The 23,784-nt window shown below is 54.3% G+C and overlaps 1 protein-coding gene across 1 annotated transcript in view; it reads right to left on the minus strand.

Moving 5' to 3' along the window:
- Gli2 (GLI family zinc finger 2) overlaps positions 1–23,355 on the minus strand; it is a 168,910-nt gene extending 145,555 nt beyond the window's left edge. Inside the window, exon 1 of the mRNA XM_077110264.1 lies at positions 23,214–23,355. Coding sequence (XP_076966379.1) covers positions 23,214–23,355 — 142 coding nt within the window. The remainder of the gene's footprint in view (positions 1–23,213) is intronic.
- Between the last annotated feature and the right edge of the window lie 429 nt (positions 23,356–23,784).

Genomic DNA, 23,784 nt, shown 5'->3' on the forward strand with positions numbered 1-23,784 from the left:
GGGGAGTGGTTTTTGTTTTCATTTTTAATTTCCTTCCCTGGGAATGTCATTGGAAAAGGAAAAAGAACTGAAAGGAAACCTGCTAACCCGTGCCGGATGGTCATCCTGGGGAGGTGGGAGGGGGAAAGACCACGAGGATGACCTTAGCCCTGCTTTTCTGCGTCCAGCAGATCTTTCATTGCTTTAATAATCAGGGGGCAAAGTTTGTAACTGGCAGAAGCATTTTTGTTTGCCATCCTCATGAGCTTCAGGTGTGTTCCAGGGACAGGTGGTGGGTGGTGACATCTCTCTACATGTTCAGTGCAGCAACTCCATGCAGGGAGACTCACGGTCCATCAGCCTCTTTCTTCTCTCTCTCTCTCTCTTTTTTTTTTTTTTTTTTTTGGTCCTGGGGATTGAACCCAGGGGTGCTTAACCACTGAGCCCACATCCCAGCCCCCTTTTGTTTGCTTGTTTTCTAAAGACAGAGTCTCCCTTAGTTGCTTGAGGTCTTGCTAATTTGCTGAGGCTGGCTTTGAACTTGCGATCCTCCTGCCTCAGCCTCCTGAGCCGTTGAGAGGACAGGCGTGCACCACCGCACCTGGCCAGGCTGTTTCTTAACATGATTCTGGAAAGGTCCCTTTGCCCTTGTGCCTTGAGCCGCAGTCCACACCCTTCCGCGGAGTCGCCTTGAGCAGGCAGGAGTGCAGAGTGCTGTGTCCGTGGCGCATGCTGTGGGGGTCGCTGACATGCCGCAGCTGCCCACCAGACACTGTTCCAAGTGCTTTGCAGATAACAGCTCCTTTAGCCCCCGCCATAATCCCTGCACCCGTGAGGCTGCTTTGCAGAGCAGAGCACAGAGGCCCAGCATGACCAGGTCACTGGCTCCAGCTCCCATCCAGCTGTCACAGGCAGAGCGGGAACAGGATCTTCTCGGCCGACTGCCCGGGCCTTCGCATTGCAGCCTCATCTCCACATCAGAGACGGGGGACGCAGCAGAAGCCGGTCAACATGCAGCCCGCTCCCCAACACCACCAGCTCCTCAGGCCCGTGGAGTCACAGGCTTATGGGAACATCCACTGGGGACAGCAGGTGGCAGCTCACCCAGGGAACAGGGCAGCTGAGGCCAGGGAGGCTCAGTTTGTCCCCCAACCTGCTGCCCCCCCAACTGGCCAGCTTCAGAGTGAAGAGCTTTGGCCTCCCCATCCGTAAAGTGGGCCTCACAGCCTCTGGGGCACCATCCAGGCTTAGGCAGCCTTACAAATGTCCACCTGGGGCAAATTAGGGAGAAGAGCCTTCCTGAGCAGATGTCCTAGTCTCCAAGGCAGAGTCCCAGGCACAGGCTTCTCTGGGCACTTGTTAGACAGGAGGAAGGGCACGGAACGGGGTGCGGGCCAGGCGTCACCCTGAGAGTGTGTGTCCCCGCCACAGGACCCACGGGCCCTCTGCTCCTCATCCGCCATCCAGGTCTCTTGGTGCAGCTGGGCCAGGGGTCAGGCCCACCAGGCGCCAGACACTGGTTCCCAAGCCCCTCACCGCCCTGAGGTCCTGAGCCACAGCAAGGCCACACACCCTCCCCAGACTGGCACTCCATCTCCGTGGCCTGGAAGTGTCTGTGGGACTTGCTAGTTTTTTTACAGCGGAAGTTCCCTCATCCTTCTGCCGGGCTAGGCCACAGCCCGTCCCTAATTTGGACATTTTTCTCCCAACATCCAGTAGAAATAGGAACACATCCTCACCGCGCTTTATGTCATCCTAGTAAAATCCACCCCTGGAGCCCGGGCGACAGTGAGACCACCTGGCGGCCTTGCAATCCTCCCCAGCGCAGGTGTCCCCCGGGAAACACTGTCCCTGTCCCAGGCTGGTGGCCACAGCTTGGCCAGCCACAGCAAGACAGCTGCCGGTGAGGCAGGAGTGGGTCACCCTGGGTTTGATGTTCTGGGCCCCCAAAAAACACAGCCCACATTTCCTCCGGGAAGGGGCGCCTGGGTCTTGGCAAAGGATCGGAAACCACACAGAGGCCACACACCGGTGGCACATGGCAACCCCTTTGAAACGCCTCTTGGTCACAAACAGTTTGAGAAAACATGTACTTAAGCCGCCTCAGCAAACTGCTCCTTGGCCACTTGGGACTGCACACCAGCCCCGAGGCAGCGGGCGGGCCATCCCTCCCAGTCCAGTGGCCTTGGGACACTTGAGTGTTTGTTTAAAGAAGAGTCAGTCCCCTCCCCTACTGGAAGGGGGACACTCCCCTCTGCAGCGCCCACACCCTTTCCTGGAGTTCTGGCCATGACAGAGGAGGAGGCTCACCAAGAAGCACACAGACACAGCCTGCCACGCGACACGTCCGCCCAACGCCTGCCCACGTCTCTGTGGGTCATCCAGGTGCTCCCGCATCCACAGCCAGCCTACCTGGGCGGCAGGTGCGGCGCCAGCCCAGGAGCCGCTCTCTTCCTCTGCCACCAGCTCCTCCGTCTCCAGCATCAGCCTCTGATGTCATCGCCTGGACAGGGGAACTAATGCTGGCCAGCTGGCTGGACGGCTTGACCCTCAAAGGCCTCCAGGGGACTCTGGCGTCCAACAGGGATAAACCCCATGTCCCCGGAGCTGAGGGGCAGCAAACACACAAACAGGAAGATGACAACTGAAAGACTCATGAATACAGGGGAAGGGAAACCCGTCCCCCAACCTGGTGACAATCCACTGTCCTGATTCTAAGGGAGCCAGAGAGGACTCAGAGGAAACCAGGCAGAGCAGAAGAGACCTGAGCCCTTCTTTCACCTGCCTTGGTCAACCAGGTCTTTTCTGGGACAGGACGGTTCAGGCGAAGCCTCTGGAAAAGGTTCCAACAAAGCAGACAACAGTCCCCAGATCCCCAGTCTCAGCTGCACCCATCTCTTTGCTTACAGTCACAGTCTGCTCTCAGTGGCCCACTTTTGGGCCCACTGAACTCCTCTGCATCCCTCAAGACCCAGCTCACGCACTCCTGTTCCAGGAAGCCTTCCCTGCCTCCCACAGGCAAGAAGAAGCATCTGTAAATGCCCCCTCTGGGAATCCCTTCCACCCTAAGTGCCTCTTCCTGGTCGGTGAGCTCCTGGGACTTGGATGGAGCGTCTCTATCAAGCACAGTGATAGGTGGGTGGATGTGTCTGCTGCAAAGTCCGTTGGATGCACTATTTTGGAGAACAAACCTCATGCAGAATGCGCTGTGCCCGCCCCTGGGCACAGAATGGCAAAGGAAGAAAAAGAGAGGGGAGGAAGAAAATACAAAGCATCTCGGTCACCAGCACCCCTCACTCTGAATCCTCTACCATCTGTACGTTAGTTAAAGTGAAGCATAGACCTCTCCCATCTGGAGGTCACTCATCCCTAAACACAACTTCTCAGGCTGGGGATGCAGCTCAGTGGAAAAGCAATTGCCCAGAGTGTGCAAGGCCCTGGATTCAAACCCAGGACCACAAGACACACACACACACACACACACACACACACACACACACACACACACACACCACACACACCCCTGTTTCTATGAACTTTAGCCAGGCATCAAACAAGAGTCAAGAAGCCCTAGAGCCCCAAACCCTATGCCACAGAGGCCTGGCACTTGGTAGTGTGTGACTGAAGGGCCCCTGAGGCCCTACTCAGCGCCCTAGATTCTTGGTTTCCAAACAATTCTAAACCAGGTGCAGTGGCACATGCCTGGAACCCCAGAAACTCAGGAGGCTGAGGTAGGAGGATCCCAAGTTAGAGGCCAGCTTGGGCAACTTACCAAGGCCCTGTCTCAAAATAAAGAAAATTAAAAGGGCTGGGAATGTAGTCCTGAGTTCAATCCCCAATACTGGGGTAGGGAAAAAGAGAGAAAGAGAGAAGAAAAAAATTCTAAGAAACAGCATGTGTTCCCAGCACACAGACAAGAATCGGTGTCAGTTACCGAGGGCAGAGGTCGTGGCCACTCCAAATATGCAGGTGGTCAGCAGAAGGCAGAGGCAAGCGGCAGGGCTCAGAGGAAGCAGCAGCTCCACAGAGGAGGCTCCGGCAGACTCAAGTTCAAATCCTGGCTAAACCACTTGATAGGCGGGTGGCCTTGGCAACCAGCTGACAGAGTCGGCCTTCCATAAACATCGAGATGCTTTTTGAATTAAACAGAATTGACTAATTGGATCTGGCCTGGAAGGAGCCAGGATTTGGAGAGGCCCAGGGCCTCGGGGGACACTGGCGGGTCCCTGCAGAGAGGCCAGCCTGCAGGGCTTGGATGCACTCGGGCTTAATATCTGCGTTGGGGGGTTCAGGAGAAAGAAGCGGGGGACAGGCACAGTAGGTTGCCAGGCCTTGCTGGCCCTGACCCCTGCTTCCCCCTGCAGGGCCCAGCCCCCACTCTGTCAGGACCTAGCCAATGCCCCTGCCTGGCCTGGCTCAGCTCCGCCTGGCTCTTGACTTTGTCTGCAGCCGAGGCCCTGGGCAGGATCCGGCCAGTTGAAAAGGTCAGCACACTTCATTTATCTCTGCTTCAGGCCACTGGCACCCACGCGCTCCTTCCTGGGGGCTGCTGAGGGAGGCTGAAAGTATTTTCTTCTTGGATGGAGAACAAAATCCCTGAATGTATCCACTGGCCATCCCGGATACATTCAGAGGCAGACGCAAGTGTCAGAGGCAGAGGGGTGCTGGCACCCACAAGCGCAAGAGCACACACAGACACACGCACACAGACACACACACAGACACACACACACAGGGGCTTGAAAAGGCACCACCACCCCATGGGGATGGATATGGAGGGTCCCTGGAGTTCCCCGGCTCTTGCCACCACCTCTCCACAAGGTGCTGCTGGGCCTCGGAGCTTGGACCACTCTGACCTCGGCCAGGGACAGGCATGGGTCAAAGGGTCCCATGAATCAAGAGCTGGATACTCAGGGAGGTACAGAGGAGAAGGAGCACAGGTTTAGGGCCCAAGACCCCACCCAATCACAGTCTTCTGCTTCCTGTGGCAAATCCCGGCACATCTGGGGACCCCCTGCATCAGCCCGGTGTGGAACATCAAGACACCATCCCGCAGGAAGGTCACAGGAGGATCACAGGGGGTCCCGGGGAACCCGTGCCTTTGCCTTAGCATCCTGGGTCTCTGGCCATCTAAGGCACTGGTCTCACGTGTGTCACGCATGAGTAAGTGGTCGGCGATGCTGCGCTCCTGGGGGGTGAGGAAGGGACATGGGGCATCCAGACGTGGAGCCTGGGGGCATGAGCAATGTCAGGCAGGCCACTGGACATGGACATTCGGGATGTAGTGGGGTGCGCGTCGGAGACATGGCGCCAAGAGGGCAAGCAGGTCCTGAGTGTCCAGGTGCACATGTGACTGTCCAGGTGCCCAGGCAGGGGCCAGTGGGGGGAATTTCCAACGAGAGAAGAGCATCAAGCACAGAACCCTGGGACCTTAAGTCAAAGGACAGGGAAAGAGGGGACAGAAGCACATAAGGAGGAGTCCAGAGTCAGGGAGGGGGAGGGCAGGGGTGGAGGGCTTGGGCACAGATGTGACGGTGACAAGAGAAAAAATGAAGACCATGCACTGGCCCGGAGGACCCTCGGCAGGGCCATTTAGGTGAAGTGACAGGACTCATCCTGAGCATGTATGCCACCAGGGGTGACAGGGAGGCAGTGATCACAGCCAGCAGCTTCCAGGAGTGAGAGGCACCCGGGGAGCAGGGAACTTCAGGGAGAGACCCCAGGGCAGCGCTGGGGTGGCTGTGTACTGAAGTCACAGGGCCAAGCTGTCACCAGGATTCCAAGAGCTCCCTTCCTTCCCGGCTTGGTTCCAGGTTAGGGTCACCCCAGCAGAAACCAAGATCGGGAGGCAAGAGAAGAGGAAGCGGTGGCCTTCTTTGTAGGGACAGAGCAAGAACATTTGCATGACATTTGTCTTCCTCGTATCTGTCCCTCCCTGTCTCACTGTTTCCCACCACACACTTGGAAAATCCACAACTCCACGAGCTGAGATTTCCAGACGACTAATGCACAGTGCTGCAAAATAATGCAAAATAAGGTTAAATATATATACACTCAACATGCAAGAGAGACGATGCTGTTTGAAAGAATAGAATGTAAGAAAACCTTTGCTGTGCTTCAGCGTCCTCATTCCAACTAACATTTAAAAAATAACCACCTGTCGAGTTTTGGTGTAGTACCAAAAAAGAATATGCCGATTTGCTGAAAAGCCTTTGAAAATATCCCTCTTTTAGAATTCTCTCTCCATGTGAGGTTGGATCTCCTTCACACACTTCAACAAAAACAACCTAGTACAACAGATTAAACTCAAGAAGTAGAAATAAAAACCCAGTGTCTTCCATTAAGTCAGAAAGTAAAGACATTTGCAAAGTGTGATCCCACTCTTTCTAAATTTATTTCTTAATTTTGGAAAATAGTTATTTTCATAAAAATTTTAGGCCTGTTCTTGTTATTTTCAAATTAATTGAAAGAGAAGTCTTGACCATTTCCTCATTTAAATTTTCAAATGGAAGGAAAGACAGTAGAATGAATGGGAAAGAGCTTTCCTGTTCACACATGAACACACGACCAGGGAAACTCCACATCATGGCCAACCACAAGAACGGCAAGTTGCACTCCACGTACGGATGACATGTCAAAATACATTCCACTCTCCTGTATAACTAAAAAGAATAAATTTTTTAAATTGCAAAAAAAAAATAAATGAAATGAAATGAAATTTCAAATGAGTTACATACCAAAAAATAGAATTCACGTAAGCAAAAGATCATCAGGGTCTTTTTAGGGATCTTTAAGCACACAGGGATCCAGGGACCAAAACCCTTGGAAACCCATGATTCCCAAACGTTATGGGGTCCCAGGTGGCCCCTTGGCCCAGAACATCACCCCTGACCTGCAGGGTAAGGACGGGAAGTGCTCTTTCCACTCCCAATGGCCCCAGGAGAGGACATGGTGGCCACCTTCTGCACATCCATCCATCAGTCATGGCGCTGGAAGCCCAGAGAGGCAGATATGAGCTCTAACTACCTGCATGGGTTCTAGCTGGTCACTGCCCTCCCACACTAACCATTAGGAACTTTGGTCCAACAGCAGGTGCTGAGCCCTCAGCCTCTCTGAGTCTTCACCATGGTACAATGGGGAGGGTCTGGCTCTCTTGACCACCCCTGCCCCTTTTCACTCTGGGTGGTCTTGCTCTGCTGCTTACATTGTTACGGTCATGGGGACAGTGTCTAGGGAGCACTCCCAGGAGGCAGGCAGAGGAGCGCACTCAAGGAGAACTAGGAAGCCAAAGAGGTGTAAGAGGGCCATGTGGGAAGGACCAAATGAGACTGGGGGAGGTGGTAGGGGGCCACAGGTGCCTACAGAACTCAGAGCCACACCCAGCATGGTGGAACAATCCCAGAGACTTGGGAGGCTGAGGCCGGAGGATCATGAGTTCGAAGCTGGCCTCAGCAACTTAGCGAGACCCTGTATCAAAATTAAAAATAAAAAGGGCTAGGGATGTGGCTAGGTGGTTAAGGCCCCTGGGTACAATTCCTGGCACTAAAAAAAAAAAAAAAAAAAAAAAAAACCTCAGCCTCGACCCTTTGGTAGCTAGGAGCCACAGCAGATGGTCGAGCCAGATACAGAGTAGCACAGTCCTTCCCATGATGGGAAGGAAGGAGGAAGGGGGCTGGTGGGATGGGCGATGTCAACTAGAAGGCAGAAAGTCAGTTTTTGTTTGTTTTGGTATGAGGGATTGACCCCAAGATGCTTAACAACTGAGCCACATCCCCAATCCTTTTTACATTTTATTTAGAGATGGGGGTCTCACTGAGTTGCTTGGGACCTTGATAAGTTGCTGAGGCTGGCCCTGAACTCGAAATGCCTCAGACTCCTAAGCCACTGAGATCATAGGCATTCACCAGCACCAGCACCTGGCATCCCCACTCCTTTCTATTTTTATATTTTGAGATAAGACCTCACTAAGTTGCTTAGGATCTTAGTAAGTTGCTGAGCCTGGCCTCGAACTTACAATCCTCCTGCCTCAGCCTCCTAAGTGCCCGGGATGACAGGCATGCACCATCACACCTGGCCAGCAAGCCAGATTAAACTCTCGCTCCTATCCCCAACTTTTGGACGGGGTCGACCAGCGGCCGGCGGGTGATTTGCAGCTCCTGCTCCAAACGGATTGCAGCACCATAAAAGGGTGAGGTGCTTTCTCTCCCAGGCCTCACTGTGCCCTTTTATGAGTAAACATTTCTCGATAAAGACTTACTGTCTGCAGAGACCCCTTTACACCCCAAAGGTAAGGGTTTAAGTGGCCTGAAAACTGCTGTTACTTATCTTTACAACAGCCGGCAAGTGCCTGCTCAATGGCAGAGGTGTTCATTTCTCTGTATATATTTTCAGTGACTGGTTATAAATCAGGCTCATCCCCAGGGCTCGGGGTCTGGGGTCTCTTCCATTCTAAAAAGCCCAGCTGGGAGAACCGTTACAGTCCCTGGGTCCAGGGCTCCTCCAGCACAACAGTTCTCACAGAGACCAGGCACAGACCCCTGTCGCCAAGGATGCACCAAACGGATCTTCAGGACCCTCTGGCCCATTTGTTCTCTGTGGCTAAGCAACAGCCCCCTGTCCTCCCGTCCTCTGTCCTGCCAAACCCTGCTCTCAATGCACAAGTGGATCAGCTCTTTCCCACACCCAGGGGGCTTGTCTCCTTGCAGGAGACACCTGTTGTACCACATCCACCGGTTCCTACCTTCAATGATGCAGTCGTGTGGGACACAGAACAGGATTCCCAGACTCCTAGAAATCAGTGCCTATAAGCACTTGCCACTTGGATCTCTGTGTAGCAGATTCCCTTGGTTCCCATTCAAACTCAAAGCCCAGTATCCTCACCCTTCGGTGCACAGACACCCATTTCCGGTCACCAGCACCCGTGGGGTTCATTGTTAACACTTGTCTCCAAAATCCACTTAGCCAAACCACGCCAGGGCCTCAGGTGCTGGAGCAGCCCTTAATGGGTACTGTGGGCAGCGGGTGTTCAGACCCAGCTCCCTTGCTCCTGGGGAGGGGTAACTCCCATGGGGTGGAGCTCTGGTGGTACCTAGCTTGCTAAGGTCCCCTGTACCTCCCGCCTCTGGTCCCCTCCCCTCTGTCTTCCCTATGCCTCCAGAGAAACCACGGGCATTGGAATTCTCATCTAAGGGCACCTGCTCCCGAGAACTTGAACTAAGGAGTTTCTGTGCACCCTACAAAGTGCATCCTACAAAGTGCATGTTCCTACTGAGTGCTGCCAAGATTTGCACCACAGGGCAAAGAAAAGCACACTTGAGCTTCCTGGCTGGCTGACTGTGACAGACAAGATTGAACAGAGTCACGCAGGGAAAACGGTGGAGGGCTTTCTGTCACTCCGGAAGAAACTTATAACCAGCAAAGAGCCCGTTTCACTCTAAAGAAGACCCGACATCGGAATTGACAGCAGTGTTGGAAAATATCTCCACCCCCCACACACACACACACCTGGGGGGTGACACCTTTTAGAGCTTTTTAAAGATTAAAACTAAAAGCAAGCCAGGGACTTTAAAAAATAATAATAATGAGCATCTCCGCCACACCCCCCAAGTGATGGCACAGTCTGGGACTTCTTCATAAAGGACTGGAGTCTTCTCGGGACAACCAGGGCCCAAGGCCGTCACCAGCCTGGTCACAATCACACTGGGACCAAGACTGCACAAAGCAAGGCAAGAGGTGGTGGAGAAGCTGCCGGGGACAGGCCAGCTGGAGGGGACGCTGGGAGGGAGGCCGGTCCCACAGACCCATGGGGTGGCGCCCATCTGCCCCAGCAGCCACTCCACTCAGCGGGCAGGCCCTCGCGCAGGCAGGGCCTGGAGTGGCATCAGACCCCCCGGGGGTGGCTCTTCCCTGCCAAGATCGGCTGCTCCCGTTGTTCCTGGGAGGATGGTGCTGGGGGACATGTGGCAGCCATGTTCGTGAACTGTGAGCCCATGTGGTCCCCACCCCACCCCCACCTCCTCGGGGAAGAACTTTCAAAGGCCTTTCTTGTCCCTCTCCGGGTCCCAAAGCCACAGAGCTCTTAGCATCGTATCTTGGGGAAAATTCTGACTCTGCTTTTTTTTTTTTTTTTCTTGCTTTGGTTTGTGTTTCCAATTCCCAGAACCTTCTGATCCCTCCTTGGGGAGATGCACAGAAAAAAATCCCCGACCACCCACAGCCCTGGCAGGACGCTGGCTCGGTGTTACTGAGCCTCAAGGGCCCAGCGCCGTCCATTCCAGGACAGGCTGCAAGTTCCCCAGGCCCCTCTCACAGCCATCCACCGGGGGACCTCACAGTGACCCCAGGGGACAAGAGGACCAGCACCTCCCTCTCCAGCTCAGCAGTCTTCCCCTCCCCAACAAAGGCTCCAGGGCATGGCCAGGTGTCCCCCACCTGTGGCACAGCCTGGCGAGACGGGGAAAGAACCCAGGACGCTCACCTGCACCCGGCATGTGAACTACGGAGGGCGAGACGCACACCTGAGGGAGACCTGGGTCAAACAGAGGTGCAGAGACCTGAACAGTGTGGCCCCGGAGGGAAAAGTCCCATGAGCAGAGGGCAGGGCCTGCAAGGATGGGGACAAGGGAAAGGGGCGTCCCAGAAGCTAAAGGACTAGGAACGGTGGCTCCCCCAGACAGACACCATAGGCTCCACGGGGCGGGGAGACGGCTGGAAATGCACCCAGAGACAGCTGAGCCTCCGGGGTGGCACTGTGGTCTGTCCTCCCATGGCCCCCGTGAGGGTGGCCCTGTGTCTCGGACTCGCCTCTGGTGTGGCCCTTGGAGGAGATCATTGTCACTCCTGTGTGAAACTCAAGGGCCCAAAGGAACTGGCCCAGCTCCCACAGTGGGTAGAGGGCACAAGACTCTTGCCCCAAGAAGGGTCCCCCTCCAGCTGCTTCTATTGAACTCTGACTCCCTGGGGCGGCACAGGGACCCGGTGGTGGCCTGTGAGTGTGACACTGGTGTGCCACACAGATGTGAGCCAGCCTGAGCCCACAGCTGTCTCTGGGGTGAGCTCCGTCCTTTCCTTAGCTGAGGAAGCGGTTTTCCATGTGCTTACCCAGCACATCTGAGAGAAGCTGTGATTTCGACAACCCTGGGAAACGCTTCCCCCCACGGTGGAGGCTGGGCCTCCAAGCCGCGGCCTCTCCCTGCCGAACACAGGCCACTCCCCCTTCTCAGGGACCCTCTTTAGTCACGCCAGCCCTGGAACCTCCTCTCATTTCTTCTCCGAGTTTCAAATCTGACTCTTCTCAGGGGGCACTTTGTGTGTCCTCATGGGGAGCAATAAGGGACCAGCAGGGAAGACGGACAGGCTGGGTCAGTCCAGGGCCTGGAGAGGACACTGACCTGGTCCTCAGGCCAAATCAAACTCCGGCCTTCCTAGGTAGGGGGTCAGGAACTCCAGGCAACTCAGAGTCTGAGTGGGTTTCTGTCACTTGCCACCAAGTGTCCGGACCCACGTGCCAACTCCTGCCAGGCCAAGGCACTGCCATCTTCCTGGGTCCTCATGCACCCCAAGGGTCCCTGGCAGGGTACCCCACAGACAAGGCCTGTCCATCTCCAGGGCTGGGATAGGGAAGAGTGGCCCTGGAGGGAACCATGCTCCTCTCCAAGGACCAGGTGAGGCCGTGCATCAAGGGAGGGAGACGGAGACGGGTGGACACTTCACTGGGAGTTCCCACAGGACAAGGAGGGGCGCACCGGGCAGCCAGAGCCCCCCTCCCCATGCTGACCCCAGCCAATGCTGCCACTTCCGGAGAGCTTCCCAGGTCTGCCAGGTGCTGACAGGCAGTTGTCCCCCTGGTCACCAGATCCCATCAGTGTTCACTGTGTGGCCTTGGAAAGACCACTGCCCTCTCTGGGCCACTGCAGACCAGATATCCCAGAAGCCTCTCCTGGTCAGAAGCTCAAAAGAGCCTCACCTGTCCCTGCTCCGTGGAGTCCTCCCCAGCTATGGCCAGCAAGGTGGCCAAGGCCAGCGCTGAGCCCAGGCCCATCCTGGCCCTGCATCACCCCGCCCCTGGGGTTCATCGACCCTCAGTCCCTCCCTGGCCTGCTGCTGCCGAGCTCAGGTCCCGGCCATCAATTATCCCAAGTCCGAGAGAGGACAGCGTTGGTGATAAAGGCCCGGCGTGAGCAGGGGCCTGCAGCTCTTTCTAGAGTGATTTACTCAGCGCCCCTCCAAACTCCAACGCTGAGTGTAATTATTTACTTTGTCATTAAACACACTCCTTCCACTCCAGTTATTTTTAGAGTTCCTGGAGCCTATAGAATTGGCTGGGGAGGCTGCTCATGGGCCAAGAGGGAGGCCGGGGCCTCCCTGGGGCAGCGATGCTCCTGTGGCCTGATGCTCCTGCAGACAGGGGTCCCAGGAGGGGCTGCGGATCCAAAATAGGGCCAGGCCCAGGCACAGAGCAGCGCGCACGGCAGCCCTCCCTCCCGTCAGTGCCTTCCTCTCTTCCCTCCTTCCGCCAGTTCTTCCTTTACCCCCTCACTTCCTTTTGAAAACTGAGCTATAATTCACATACCACAAAATTTACCATCGTGAAGTCCACAACTCAGTGGGTTTTAGCACATTCAGAGCATGCAACCGCCAACTGGGATCTAATTACCAAATATTTTCATCCCCCCAAAAAGGAGCCCCATGCCCATAGTAGTCATTCTCCATTCCCTTCTCCCCCCAGGAACTTAAACATAAATGATAACCTACTTTCTTCCTCTGTGGATCTGTCTCCTCTAGACAGTCCATATACATGGAACAGAGCAATATTTGTCTTTTTGTTCTGCTTCTTTCACTTAACACGGTTGAAAACAACCATGTATAGCATTTACCAGTACTGCATCCTTTTTATGGCCAAGTAATATTTCATTGTATGAATATACCACATTTTGTTTATCCATTCATTACCAGCTAGACATTGGGGTTATTTCTGTTTTTTTTTTTCTTTCCTTTTTTTTTTTGTGCTATTATGAATAGCATTGCTTTGAAGATTTTTATAAACTAGAAGTGACTGGTGCACACCTATAATCCCAGTCACTGGGGATATTGAGGCAGGAGGGTTTCAAGTTCAAAGTCAGTCTGGGCAACTTTGTGAGAGCCTGTCTTGAAATAAAAATCAAAAAGGGCTGGGGAGGAAGCGCCTCTGGGTTCAATCCCGGGAACCCCCAAAACAATGTTTTTAATCATGTACCAGTGTTGGTATGAACGTATGTTCTCATTTGTCCTGGAGCACACTGTGCATGCTCCCTTCCACGGTCAGCCCAGAGCCGGGGAAGGTGGAAGTCTGAAAGTGGGTGCGGTCGTGATCTGTGGTCAGCTGGAAAGTTCTGCACTGCTCTGGACACGAAGGATACAACCAGGACTTGCTGGAGGCCCCCTCTGTGGGCTGAGGTGACCTCATCACTCCTTTGCACAAGGCCAGGGACCCCCACTTGGACCTGGCTGTGAACTCACATCTGCCTGTCCCCTCAGCCAAGCCAACTGCTGCCTTCTCTGTCACCAGCACGACATAGAAAGATGTGACCAGCGTGGAGCCCTCCTAGTCTGGGCCCCAGAAACGGGACACAGTTCTGGGTTGTCATGAGCCCCAGCCACTCACAGAGTCTGCAAAGTGCCTCTCTGGCCATCGCCACTTCCCTCCCTGACCCTCACCCCCTGGGCTAGCTCCGCTGTCCTAGGTCTTCAGTGCCCACCGGGCTGCTAGGTCCCGTGTCAGGGTGAATAGTCGGAGGAGAAGGAGGGACCCTGGGCTGAGTATCACAGGAACGCGGCTCTCCTGCTGTGGGAAGGCTTCCCCAGACCATCCTCCGCACCCGCAAGGCAGGGACTGGGGAAGGTGTCCCTTGCCAAACCCTAACCTCCTCTCAAACACCACCGCTGGAAACAGGACACAGATCCAGATGGCCAGGGAGCCCGCCCTCCTCTGCCCAGAGGCCTGGCTGCCCGGTGCCAGGGTTGCAGGCTGACCAGTTGCCCAGAACATGCTCAAACAAAAGAGCCAAAGGCGGCTACTCAGACCTGGGCCCCCTCCCTCCTGTCCACCCAGCGGGAGAAGTGGGACAAGGGTCCAAGTAAGCCATGCACACCAGGGTCCAGCTGAGCTGCCAGCACCCACGTCTGGCCAGAGCAGCTGGAGAACATATTCCAGGAGAGGCCACCAGACACAGCCTGAGACGTGAGTTCGTGCCAGGGCCTGGGCGCAAAAGGAGCCCCTCGCTAAGAGCTGGCAGAAGCAGTGCTCTTTGCCAGCAGTTCCCACTCAACACCACTGCTGGCCACCCGTACCACCCTCAGGTCCCAGGACCTTTGCCCATGCTGTTCCTCAGGCCAGAAGGCCACTCCCTCCTGTACAGCGTGGGAAAAGTGCGACTCACCCTGAAGACTCAGTTTCCTCATCCACTCTCTTACACTAATGGGAAACATATGTGCCACTGACAGGAGCGAGTCCTTGAATTAGCTATCACAGGGATAGCACAAACAGCAACACCAACAGTAGCCACTACTCTTTATGGAATGCCTACTGTATACCAAGTGCCCCCTAAGCACTTCACCTTCATTTGTAATCAGCCTAGCCTCCAAAGCTAGGGTTTTGCCTATGATGAAGAAGGACCTTGGGGTTCTGGTCAGGAAAGGATGCCCGAGGGGCAGGGAGTGAGTTCAAACCTGGTCTGCCCGAGCCCACTTCTGGGGCCCCAGACCGTGAAGGCCACTCTGGTGCTGGTTGCTCTGAGGGTCTCTACTTGGGCCTCCCCTGAGCACTGCCATGCTTGGTAAACTGCTTTGGTGGCCCTTCCCCAGCCACATGCAGTGGCTTCTTGCAGGGCCCTGGCTGAGCATAGAGGGCTCAGAGCACATTGTCACCAAGGCCTGGCTTCCTGCCCTTTTGCTGGACCACGTAGCAGGCAATGCCCATATCATCATGGCAGTGGGGGTGACCAATCTCTCCCTGGGGTGATATCAGGCTCCAGAGGACAGAGACCGCGGCTTTGCTGCTGGGGAGCCTCGCACCTCACACCTCCTGCTCCCTCTGCAGTGGGCACTGAGCTTCAGACTGACTTTTCCTGCCTTAGACGAGGCTCTGAGGAGCCGCTACCCAAAGCCTGCAAGGTCCGGCCACCAGGCACCTTCCTGGGACACCCAGCCACACCGGATCTCACCCCCAGGGCCATTAGGAGGCTTGTCCTTAGGGCCCCACACCCCACCCTGGGGTCACCTGGGCTTCCTGGCCATCCTCAACCCCTCAAGCTCCCAAGGGGACCTTTTCCGAACACAGATACTGGGCTGGGCCAGATCCTGAACCCTTTCCAAGAACCACCCACCGCCCTTTGCCTCTTTCCACCTGGAGAAACCCTGGACATCCCTGAGGCCCAGCTCGGACTCTGCCTCCCGGTACAGTCCCCTGGGCCTCCTGGGTATCACCTCCAGTGAGAAATCCCTAGAGGGCAGAGGCAGGGTCCCCAGTATCACCACATCTCCGGCCCACATTCCAGAACCTTCCATGAGATGAACACGGAGAACCCAGAAGCACCCAGGCCACTTCAGACATTCATGGTCACCCCAAAACACCAGGCTTGACTTCATTATCCTCAAAATGCTCCCAAGATCAGAGGCGGTGAGACCTGGCCACAAACATAAAATAAATTATCTGCCCTCCCCCAGCTCCCCCACCAATGATAAATGGTTCTATTAGCAATCCAGATTGTTAAACCCCGATATAACAGGACGCAGGGAACTGGGGCCCATCCATTCTCCCTCCAGCACAAACTGAGTTGTAAATAGGTTATTTTGTGTGTAAATAACACATTAAAACACAGCATTAGCTGTGTCTTTTGATAGGGCGGAAATTGTTCCAAATAAATAATTCCGGACAGGAATGTAAAATAAGCCAGATTTAATAGTGCATGCCTGGCGCAGCCGTGTTAAACATGACTAAAATGATAAACCCCAGAATATACTAATAGTAAACTATGTACTGACATCAAAGTAATGAGGCCGTATTTTTACCAAGCTTTAGAAATGCTGAAATTAGTTTTGACAGAACCAAACGTCAGAAAAATGTTTCCAACATAAACACCGTCAATTTGGGAAGCCGAGGTTTGGGCTGGGAGGGAGGGGGCTGGGCTGGGTGAGGGACAGCTGTGTGTCCCAATTGATGGGACGTCCCTAGGGAGTGGGTTGTCAGTCCTAATAATGTCACCTCAGGTGATCCTTTGTGCTTTCTATCTCTGGACCTCAGTTTTCACATCTGTGAAATGAACGGATTCAAAGAATTGACCCCTGAAGCTTCTTCCTGTTCTGTAACTTGCAGAGACCTCAAAGCTCCTCACCCCCAGCTCTGCAGTCGTTTAGCATCCATGATGAACCTCACGAAACCACAGAGTGTTGGCCAAGGTCAAGGCCAAGGACCCAGGAGCAAACAGGAGCAGGAGGAGCCCCCAGCCTGCCCTCCAAGGCTTCTATTCCAGCAGGGCAGAGGTGACCAGCTGGAAAACAGAGATTTGGGTGTGACATGAAGGAGCCAGAGACCTTCGCAGAACACAGATACTGGACTGGGCTAGAGGCAGGGACCAGGCCTGCTATGCTGGGGCTAAGTGGGGCAGGTGGTCTGACTTCAGATGTCCACTGCTTTAAGCAGCATTTAGAGCACATCAGCCAGTGTGAGGTCAGGGTGGACAAGGGCATGCTCAGGTGGATGTTCTTACCACATCTCTGCCCGGGCACTCTGCTAGCCACCCAACAAACCTTGTCCTGGTAACTTCACAGTAGCCGGAAATCATTACCATTATCACTGCCCCTCCCCACCCCACTTATCTACCATGTCACTTTACATAGTTTCCGTGACCTGTGGTCAACCATGGTCCAAAAATATTCCATGGAAAATTTAGGTTGGGGCTGTAGCTCAGTGGCACAGCACTTGCCTAGCATGTGTGAGGCACTGGGTTCAATTCTCAGCACCACATAAAACTAAACAAAATGAAGGTATTCTATCCATCTACAATGACAAAAAAATTTTTTTTAAATATTAAATGGAAAATTCCAAATACAAATAATTCATAAATTTCAAATGGCATGCAGTTTTGTGTAGCATAATAAAATCTTGAGTGGTCCTGCTTCATCCTACCCAGGATGTAAATCATCTCTGTCCTGAGTATCCATGCTGTATATACTACCCACCTGTTAGTCACTTGGCAACCATCAGATCAACCAAGGCAATATCACAGTGCTTATGCTTAAGTAATCCTTATTTTTACTTAATAATGACCCCCAAGCACAAGACTAGCAATCCTGGCAATTCAGTTGTGCCAAGGAGAAGCCACAAAGTGCTTCCTGTAAGTAAAAAGGTAAACATATAAGACATTTTGAGACAGAGAGAAAAACCGCATTCACATAACTTTTATTACAGTCTGCTGTTGTAATTGTTCTGTTTTATCATTGCTGTTGTTAATTCCTTATTGTACCTCATCTGCCAGCTACACTTTATCATAGGTATGTACTTGTAGGATAAAACCTAGTATATATAGGGTCTGGACCATCCTAACTGACCTCAAGCCCAGAGCCTGGAACCCAACAGAAATATGCCTGGGTGAGCCAGGCTCTCAGGGGGAACTGAGATCCACTCTCTGGACAAAGTCTGGACAAAGTCTGAGGCTGCTCTATGCTGCTGGGCCACAAAACAAGCTTAAAAGCAGTGTCAACAGCAATCCTGAAAATCACTCAGATAAGAATAACTGCCCATTTAGTCACACCTGAGTGCATCGGGGGCGGAGGCAAAGGTATGTGGTCCCAGCAGAGAAGGGAAGCTGCCCTACTCGGCAAGATCCCTGCTGTCCAGGGGCCTGGGGCGGGTGGGGGTGGAAGCACAGGAGACCAGGGGACCTTGGGCCATCAGGGGCAGCTGACCAAGCCAGCCCACTGGGCACACATCTAGCGTGACAGCATCAATTCACTCGGCAATCATTTATGGGCTGTCTGTGGCTTGGGGTGTAGGAGGGAGAGGACAGAGGTGAGTGAATAAGGCCCTGCCCACACGGGCATCCCAGGGGGCACAGAATCAGATAAAGGGCAAAAATACCAGGACTCTGAGGTGTGTATCCATGAAAGAACATCCGACAGATCCTAGCAAGGCAGGGTGGGTGGGTGGGCAGAGGGCCTATAGCCCTGGGCAAACAGCGAATAGTCACTCAACTATTCACCCTGGGATTGCACACTTCACACAGACACAGGTGCCTTGCTCCAAAGCCTACAGTACCTCAAAGGGGCTTTCCAGAAAGCCAACAGGGCCCGTGAACAGGTAATGGTGACCAGTATGAGCAGTCAGCAGGCTGTGTAGACCTCCCCGATCACCAAAGCACTGTGGCAAGGGTGAGCAATGCCAGGCCCTGATCCTGGTCCCAGCCTGCCAGGGAGTCATCCCACCCAGGTGAAGACCAGGCCTTCAGCACCATGATCACTGCCCCTGTACCCACTGACCTATAAAACCTGCTAACAATACCCACACCAGGCCCTGCCTTGGGGCAGCCTGGGGGCTGGCATTTCTTACAGTGGTCTCATGAGGTTCCCGGGGCTTAGCTGACTTCAGTAACCCTTGGGCTGGCCCCACCCTGTGTACCAGGTAGAAGGCCACATCAAGAGGCCAGGGTACCACACAGGTCAGCGCAGCCATGCACATAGGAGGCCCAGTCTGACTGCCAGCCGGGGCTCCTGTCGCTGGTATCAAGTAAGATGGCACCAGAAATCTGGGCTTCCCACCAGACATCAGGCCTCAGTGAGTCAGTAGGCAAGGATGGCCAGGTCTGGGGTGAGGCCCAGGAATTAGCATTCCCAGGGCCTGGGGATAGAGCAAGGCCCCAGGTTCCATCCCCAGCACCAACTCCCAGGAGACCTTGAAGAGCATGCCGGGAGGAGGCCAGGCCTGGCACAGAGGAGGCCCAGCCTGGCATTTTCAAGGAGATGCTCCGAAACCCAGTTGGGTGTTGGCCCTGCAGCGCTTCCCAGGGTTCCCAAAGCCTGTCTGGCTGCTCAATTTCAGACATCGGCAAAACCCTTGAGATCAAGAACCTGGCTCCGAGTTTCACGGTTCTCGCCTTTGCAATCGTCCCTGAGTCTGATGGTGGCTGGGTCCACTGAGGCCCACAGAGAGGTCCGGCGATAGTTTTGGAAAGCAAACCCACGGTGGAAGAGGAAGATCCAACAACATTTGGACGGTCTCGGGGTAGAGCAACAAGAAACATCTGAATCAAATTGCCTTTAAAATTACACTATTTTAAAAATTAAAGGGAGGGGGGAGGGACTCCCGGCCAAAATGTGTTTTTAAAGTTGAGAGTCCAAATGCTTGAAGGAGCTGGGAAAAAGCTACCCTGCCTGGCTCCTGTCAGCGCCTCCCCTTTTTCCCAGTCTGGGGATGGTGGGGCCTCCCTGTCCTGCTCTGAGTTCAATCCCCATGTGCCACGAAAAAACTAACTTTTAAAATTAATAAAATGAAAGGCAGTCAGCTCCCAGGATCTGGGGATGCCACATCAGCAGAGTCAACCCATCGCAAGTCGGAGACCTTCAGCGAATGAGGAGGGAGAATGCATCTCTACTAAACATGCAGGTTTTTCTCCCTTGCCATTATTCCCTAAGCAATATACTATGACAACTATTTACATAGCATTTACCTGTATTCGGTATTATCAGTGATCTAGAGATGATTTTAAAGTTTGCAGGAAGATTGTGTAGGTCATGTACAAATACTAAGCCATTGGACATAGAGCCCTGAGCATCCTTAGACTGTGGTACCCTGGGGTCCTGGAATCCGTCCCCCATGGTCACTGAGGGACGACTACACTTGAAGGAGACTCCCCTCATGTAAGAGGCAGGAGGGCCACACCCAGACTCAGCTCTCACTTGAGGCAGCTGCTGTCCTTGGGCAAGTCCCGGGGGTCTTGTCTACAGCACAGGAAAGGCTGTACCCACCGTGAACCACTCCAACACCCAGAGCACCGGCCAGGGTTCCCAGCGTTGCCTGAGGGGCCTGCTGTCTCCTCACTCAGGCCCTTCCTGTTCTTTCTCACTCCTAAAGGGGCCTGTCATCAGCTGCGTCCCACTTGGGCCACTAGTAGAATACAGGCCGGACCCCTCTCGAGCCTTCATGAGGGCTTGATAAGCACTTTCAACAGATAATCTGACAGCCAGGCATGGTGGTGCACGCCTCTGATCCCACCGACTGGGAGGCTAAGGCAGGAGGATCTCAAGTCTGAGGCCAGCCTCAGCAATTAACGAGAATCTCTCTCAAAATCAAAAATAAAAAGGGCTGGTCTAGTGCCTCTGGGTTCAATTCTCAGCACCACCAAAATAAATAAAATAAAAAAATAAAAATAAAACAAAAAGGATATCTAACATTCCATTCCAGATGTCCCACAGTTGGATTAACCAGTCCCCCGATCACCGAATAGTAGTTAGGCTAGTTCCAATATTTCAGATGTGGGCCACGTGGAAATGAACTCTTATCTGGCTGAGATAAGGTTCTCTGCTAGAACCAACCAAAGGCATCTGACTCCAGGGGAGGAATGGAAGCATCTGGAAGTGGTGCCCGTGTGTGGGGTGGGGGAGATCCGATAGCCGCAGCCACACCCAGCCGCATGCCCACAGGGGCTAAGGGCAAGAAGGGCTGCTCCCTACTTCTCTCCTTCCCAGCCCCACTCCTTGCCCATCCCTACACCCCAAGACAGCTCGGTGCCCCTCCTGTCGAGCCCAGCGCCAACCACTGAGATCAAGCTGAGCACAGGGGCATCTCCTCACTAGGGGCACCCGCACCAGCCACCTGCTGCCGCCTGGCCCCTGCAGCCACCTCACCTGCAGGCAGAGCAGGCCCGCGCCACAAGCTCCTTGGAGCTTTCTGGGAGTCCAGGGTGCCTAGTGCTCGTGGAGTCTGGCCCACATCACCTCTGCCACCAAAGATTTAAGAAGATGGAGGTCCTTAAAGTCTGTGGGTGACACCTGTCAAATCCCCTCACTACGTGGGTCAGGAGGGGCCCAGGCAGCACCCTCTGGATGCACCAGCGGGCCTCCCTGTCCCTACCCTCAAGTGCAGTCACAAAGCCTACCAGCACAGGACACCACCCCATGGTGACCACTTTGCTCCAAGCAGAAACAGCTGCTCTTGCCTGGCTCCAGGGCTTTTCCCAATAAACTGTTCATGGGGAGGTGCAGGGAGCAGCAATGATGAGGACACTCTGAGACTCTTCAGCACCACAGGCACCCGGCCCAAGACTGCTGCAAAGACACCCAGCTGCCTCCTGCTCCTGAGGAGGAGTCCACCCTGTGCCAAGCCTCACCAGCCACGCTACCCTGCGCCAGCCATCAATAGGATGTGCACTTCTGCGGTGGGCAGGGCAGGCGTCCCGGTGGGCAGAGTGGGGGGCAGGGGCTTTCTCTGGAGCGGCTGGGCTCTGAACTTCCATTCCCCCCCCCCATTGAAATTCCCTGAAGCATTTGTTGTTACTGCCCCAAGAGTGACAGCCAGTTCTGGCGCTACAGGGGCTTTCCCCTAGATTGCATCCTAATTACTGTCTAATTGCTACCTAAGTCTGTTCGCTGCTGCTAGGACCCAGCAGAAAATTGCGCTGCATGCTATACCAACGCAGGCCAGGTGGGTCCCTTGGGCAGGCCAGAGATATGCTGAGGCCCAGCTCCTAGGAGCTCATTCAGCCTCAGAGAACCAGACAGAGGGACGAGTTGAGGCACCGCCATAGACCCTGACCCAGGCAAGGAAAGGAGACATGGCTAGGACTCGGGCTCAGCCACACCCTGTCTCCACTCTTCCCTTTCTCTGGCACCAGATGCCACGGAGGCTTCAACTCCTCCCGCAGCATCTAAGAGCTCTGCCTCTATCCCCACAGGCAGGCTAGGAGAGTCCCTGTTCAGGGGGGACAGGGACCTCAGGACATCCCCAGGTCAGGATGCCAGATACCCACCTCCTACAGGGAGCCCCAAAGTTAACCTCAGATCTCCCTCCTCTGACCTGGACCCACATCCCTCAAATGACTCCAACTTGGAGTCACAAGGAAAGTCAAAACAAATAGAGAAACAAAAACCTGGATGTCCTCAAATTCACTCTTAGGAAAAGAACTCGGGACTGGGGGTGTGGCTCGGTTGTAGAGCACTTGCCTAGCATGTGCATGGCCCCAAGTTCAATTCCCAGCACCTGCCAAACACACACACACACACACACACACACACACACACACACACACACACACCCCCCTGGATAGTCTTTCCGTCTCCCTGAGCTCCAGCCCCAGCTATACCCGCTGCAGCCCACGGACCAGCGCGACCGCTGCAGCCCACGGACCAGCGCGACCGCAGCATCAACTCAGCGCTTCAAAGAAAGGCACAACCTGAGCCCCGCCCCGCCCCGCTGAGGGGGCGGGGCCTGCACTCCAGCCACACCCCCGCGATTGTGCCCGCCCCTCCCTGCGCTTTGAGCTGCTCTTGGGCGGCGAGAGCAACAGGGCATGACTAAATCCGAATGCACTTGAATAAAAAGGGAAAGAAAGGAAATCTCCGACTCTCCATTCCTCAGAGACAGAAATAGTTCTGTGGCCTCCAGATGGACGGCACAGTCACAAGGGGAGGTCTCGCCTTCCCGCCAAACTTTCCCAACGGGATGCTGGCACGGACCCGTGGAAACCAGAAAGCCTTTCTCTTTGGGCCAGTAAAATAAGAGACTGTGGCTCGTGTAGTCCCTTCTGTTATAATTAAGTTGGCCAGAAATTCACCTAAGATACTCAATTCCAGACCTGACCCTCTAATTACAGCCAGAAGGCATCAGGAGACAATTACTTTCCAAAATAGTCCGCGGCGAGAAGTTCTCTGGGCACCTCTCAAACGTGCCAGCTGAACGGATCCCAGGGTCGCCCAGAGCCACCGAGCCGGCTGCTCTCCCCCCGCTTCCCCCTCCCCATGCTCAGGCCCCGCCCACCCACAAGAATCTGGGATGTCCCGGTCCCCCAGGGTTTGAGGTGGCCAGAGCTCCAGGGAAACCTGCAGGCGACGGTCCTCGCCGTGCCTGGGAGCAGGGGCGCCCTCTCTGCCACCCTCCATAAACCCAGCATGCCTCCCTGCTGACAGGGGCCACCACTCTCATTAAATCCTAAATGGCTAATGAAAAACACCCCCGCGGCTCGCCAAGTGTGCAAAAGAGAAAGTACCTCCTTGGGCAGCGACGGCCGCCGCGGCCACCGCCAGAGGACAGGCCTTTTTACCCGGGTCGGGGAAACCGCTGCCCTCCAGGATCCCACTTTTGACGTCTTTCTTCTCGGCAGCCGTGGCTGGGGCCGACGACATCTCCATCTCAGCCGCTCATAGTCCCGGGTGGCGACCCTGGAGGAGACGACAAAGACGTTCACCAACACTGCACCCAAACCAGCCGGGAGCCGCCGACCCAGATTCGCGCTGCCACTGGCTTCTCCAGCAACCAACTTCCTCCTCACTCTCTTATAATTGGGAAGGAGGGTTTAATTAATTTTGAGAATTATTCATCCTGAGATTCATCTGGTCTTCCGAACAACCACATGGACAGCAGTCTAGCGTTTTCATTGTCTTTTATCCAGATTTAAAAAAAAAAAAAATCTAAGCAACAAGTTCCCACTGATGTGAGTCAAGGAGAAAGAAAAAAAAAAAAAAAAACTACCAGGAGAAATGAAATCAGAAACAATGAACTTCAACATAGAATGGGAAGGGGGGGGGGGATGAAAATAAATATAATTACAACAACTGAGA

Source organism: Callospermophilus lateralis, chromosome 9 (assembly GCF_048772815.1).
Source record: "Callospermophilus lateralis isolate mCalLat2 chromosome 9, mCalLat2.hap1, whole genome shotgun sequence".
Classification (NCBI taxonomy): Eukaryota; Metazoa; Chordata; class Mammalia; order Rodentia; family Sciuridae; genus Callospermophilus; species Callospermophilus lateralis.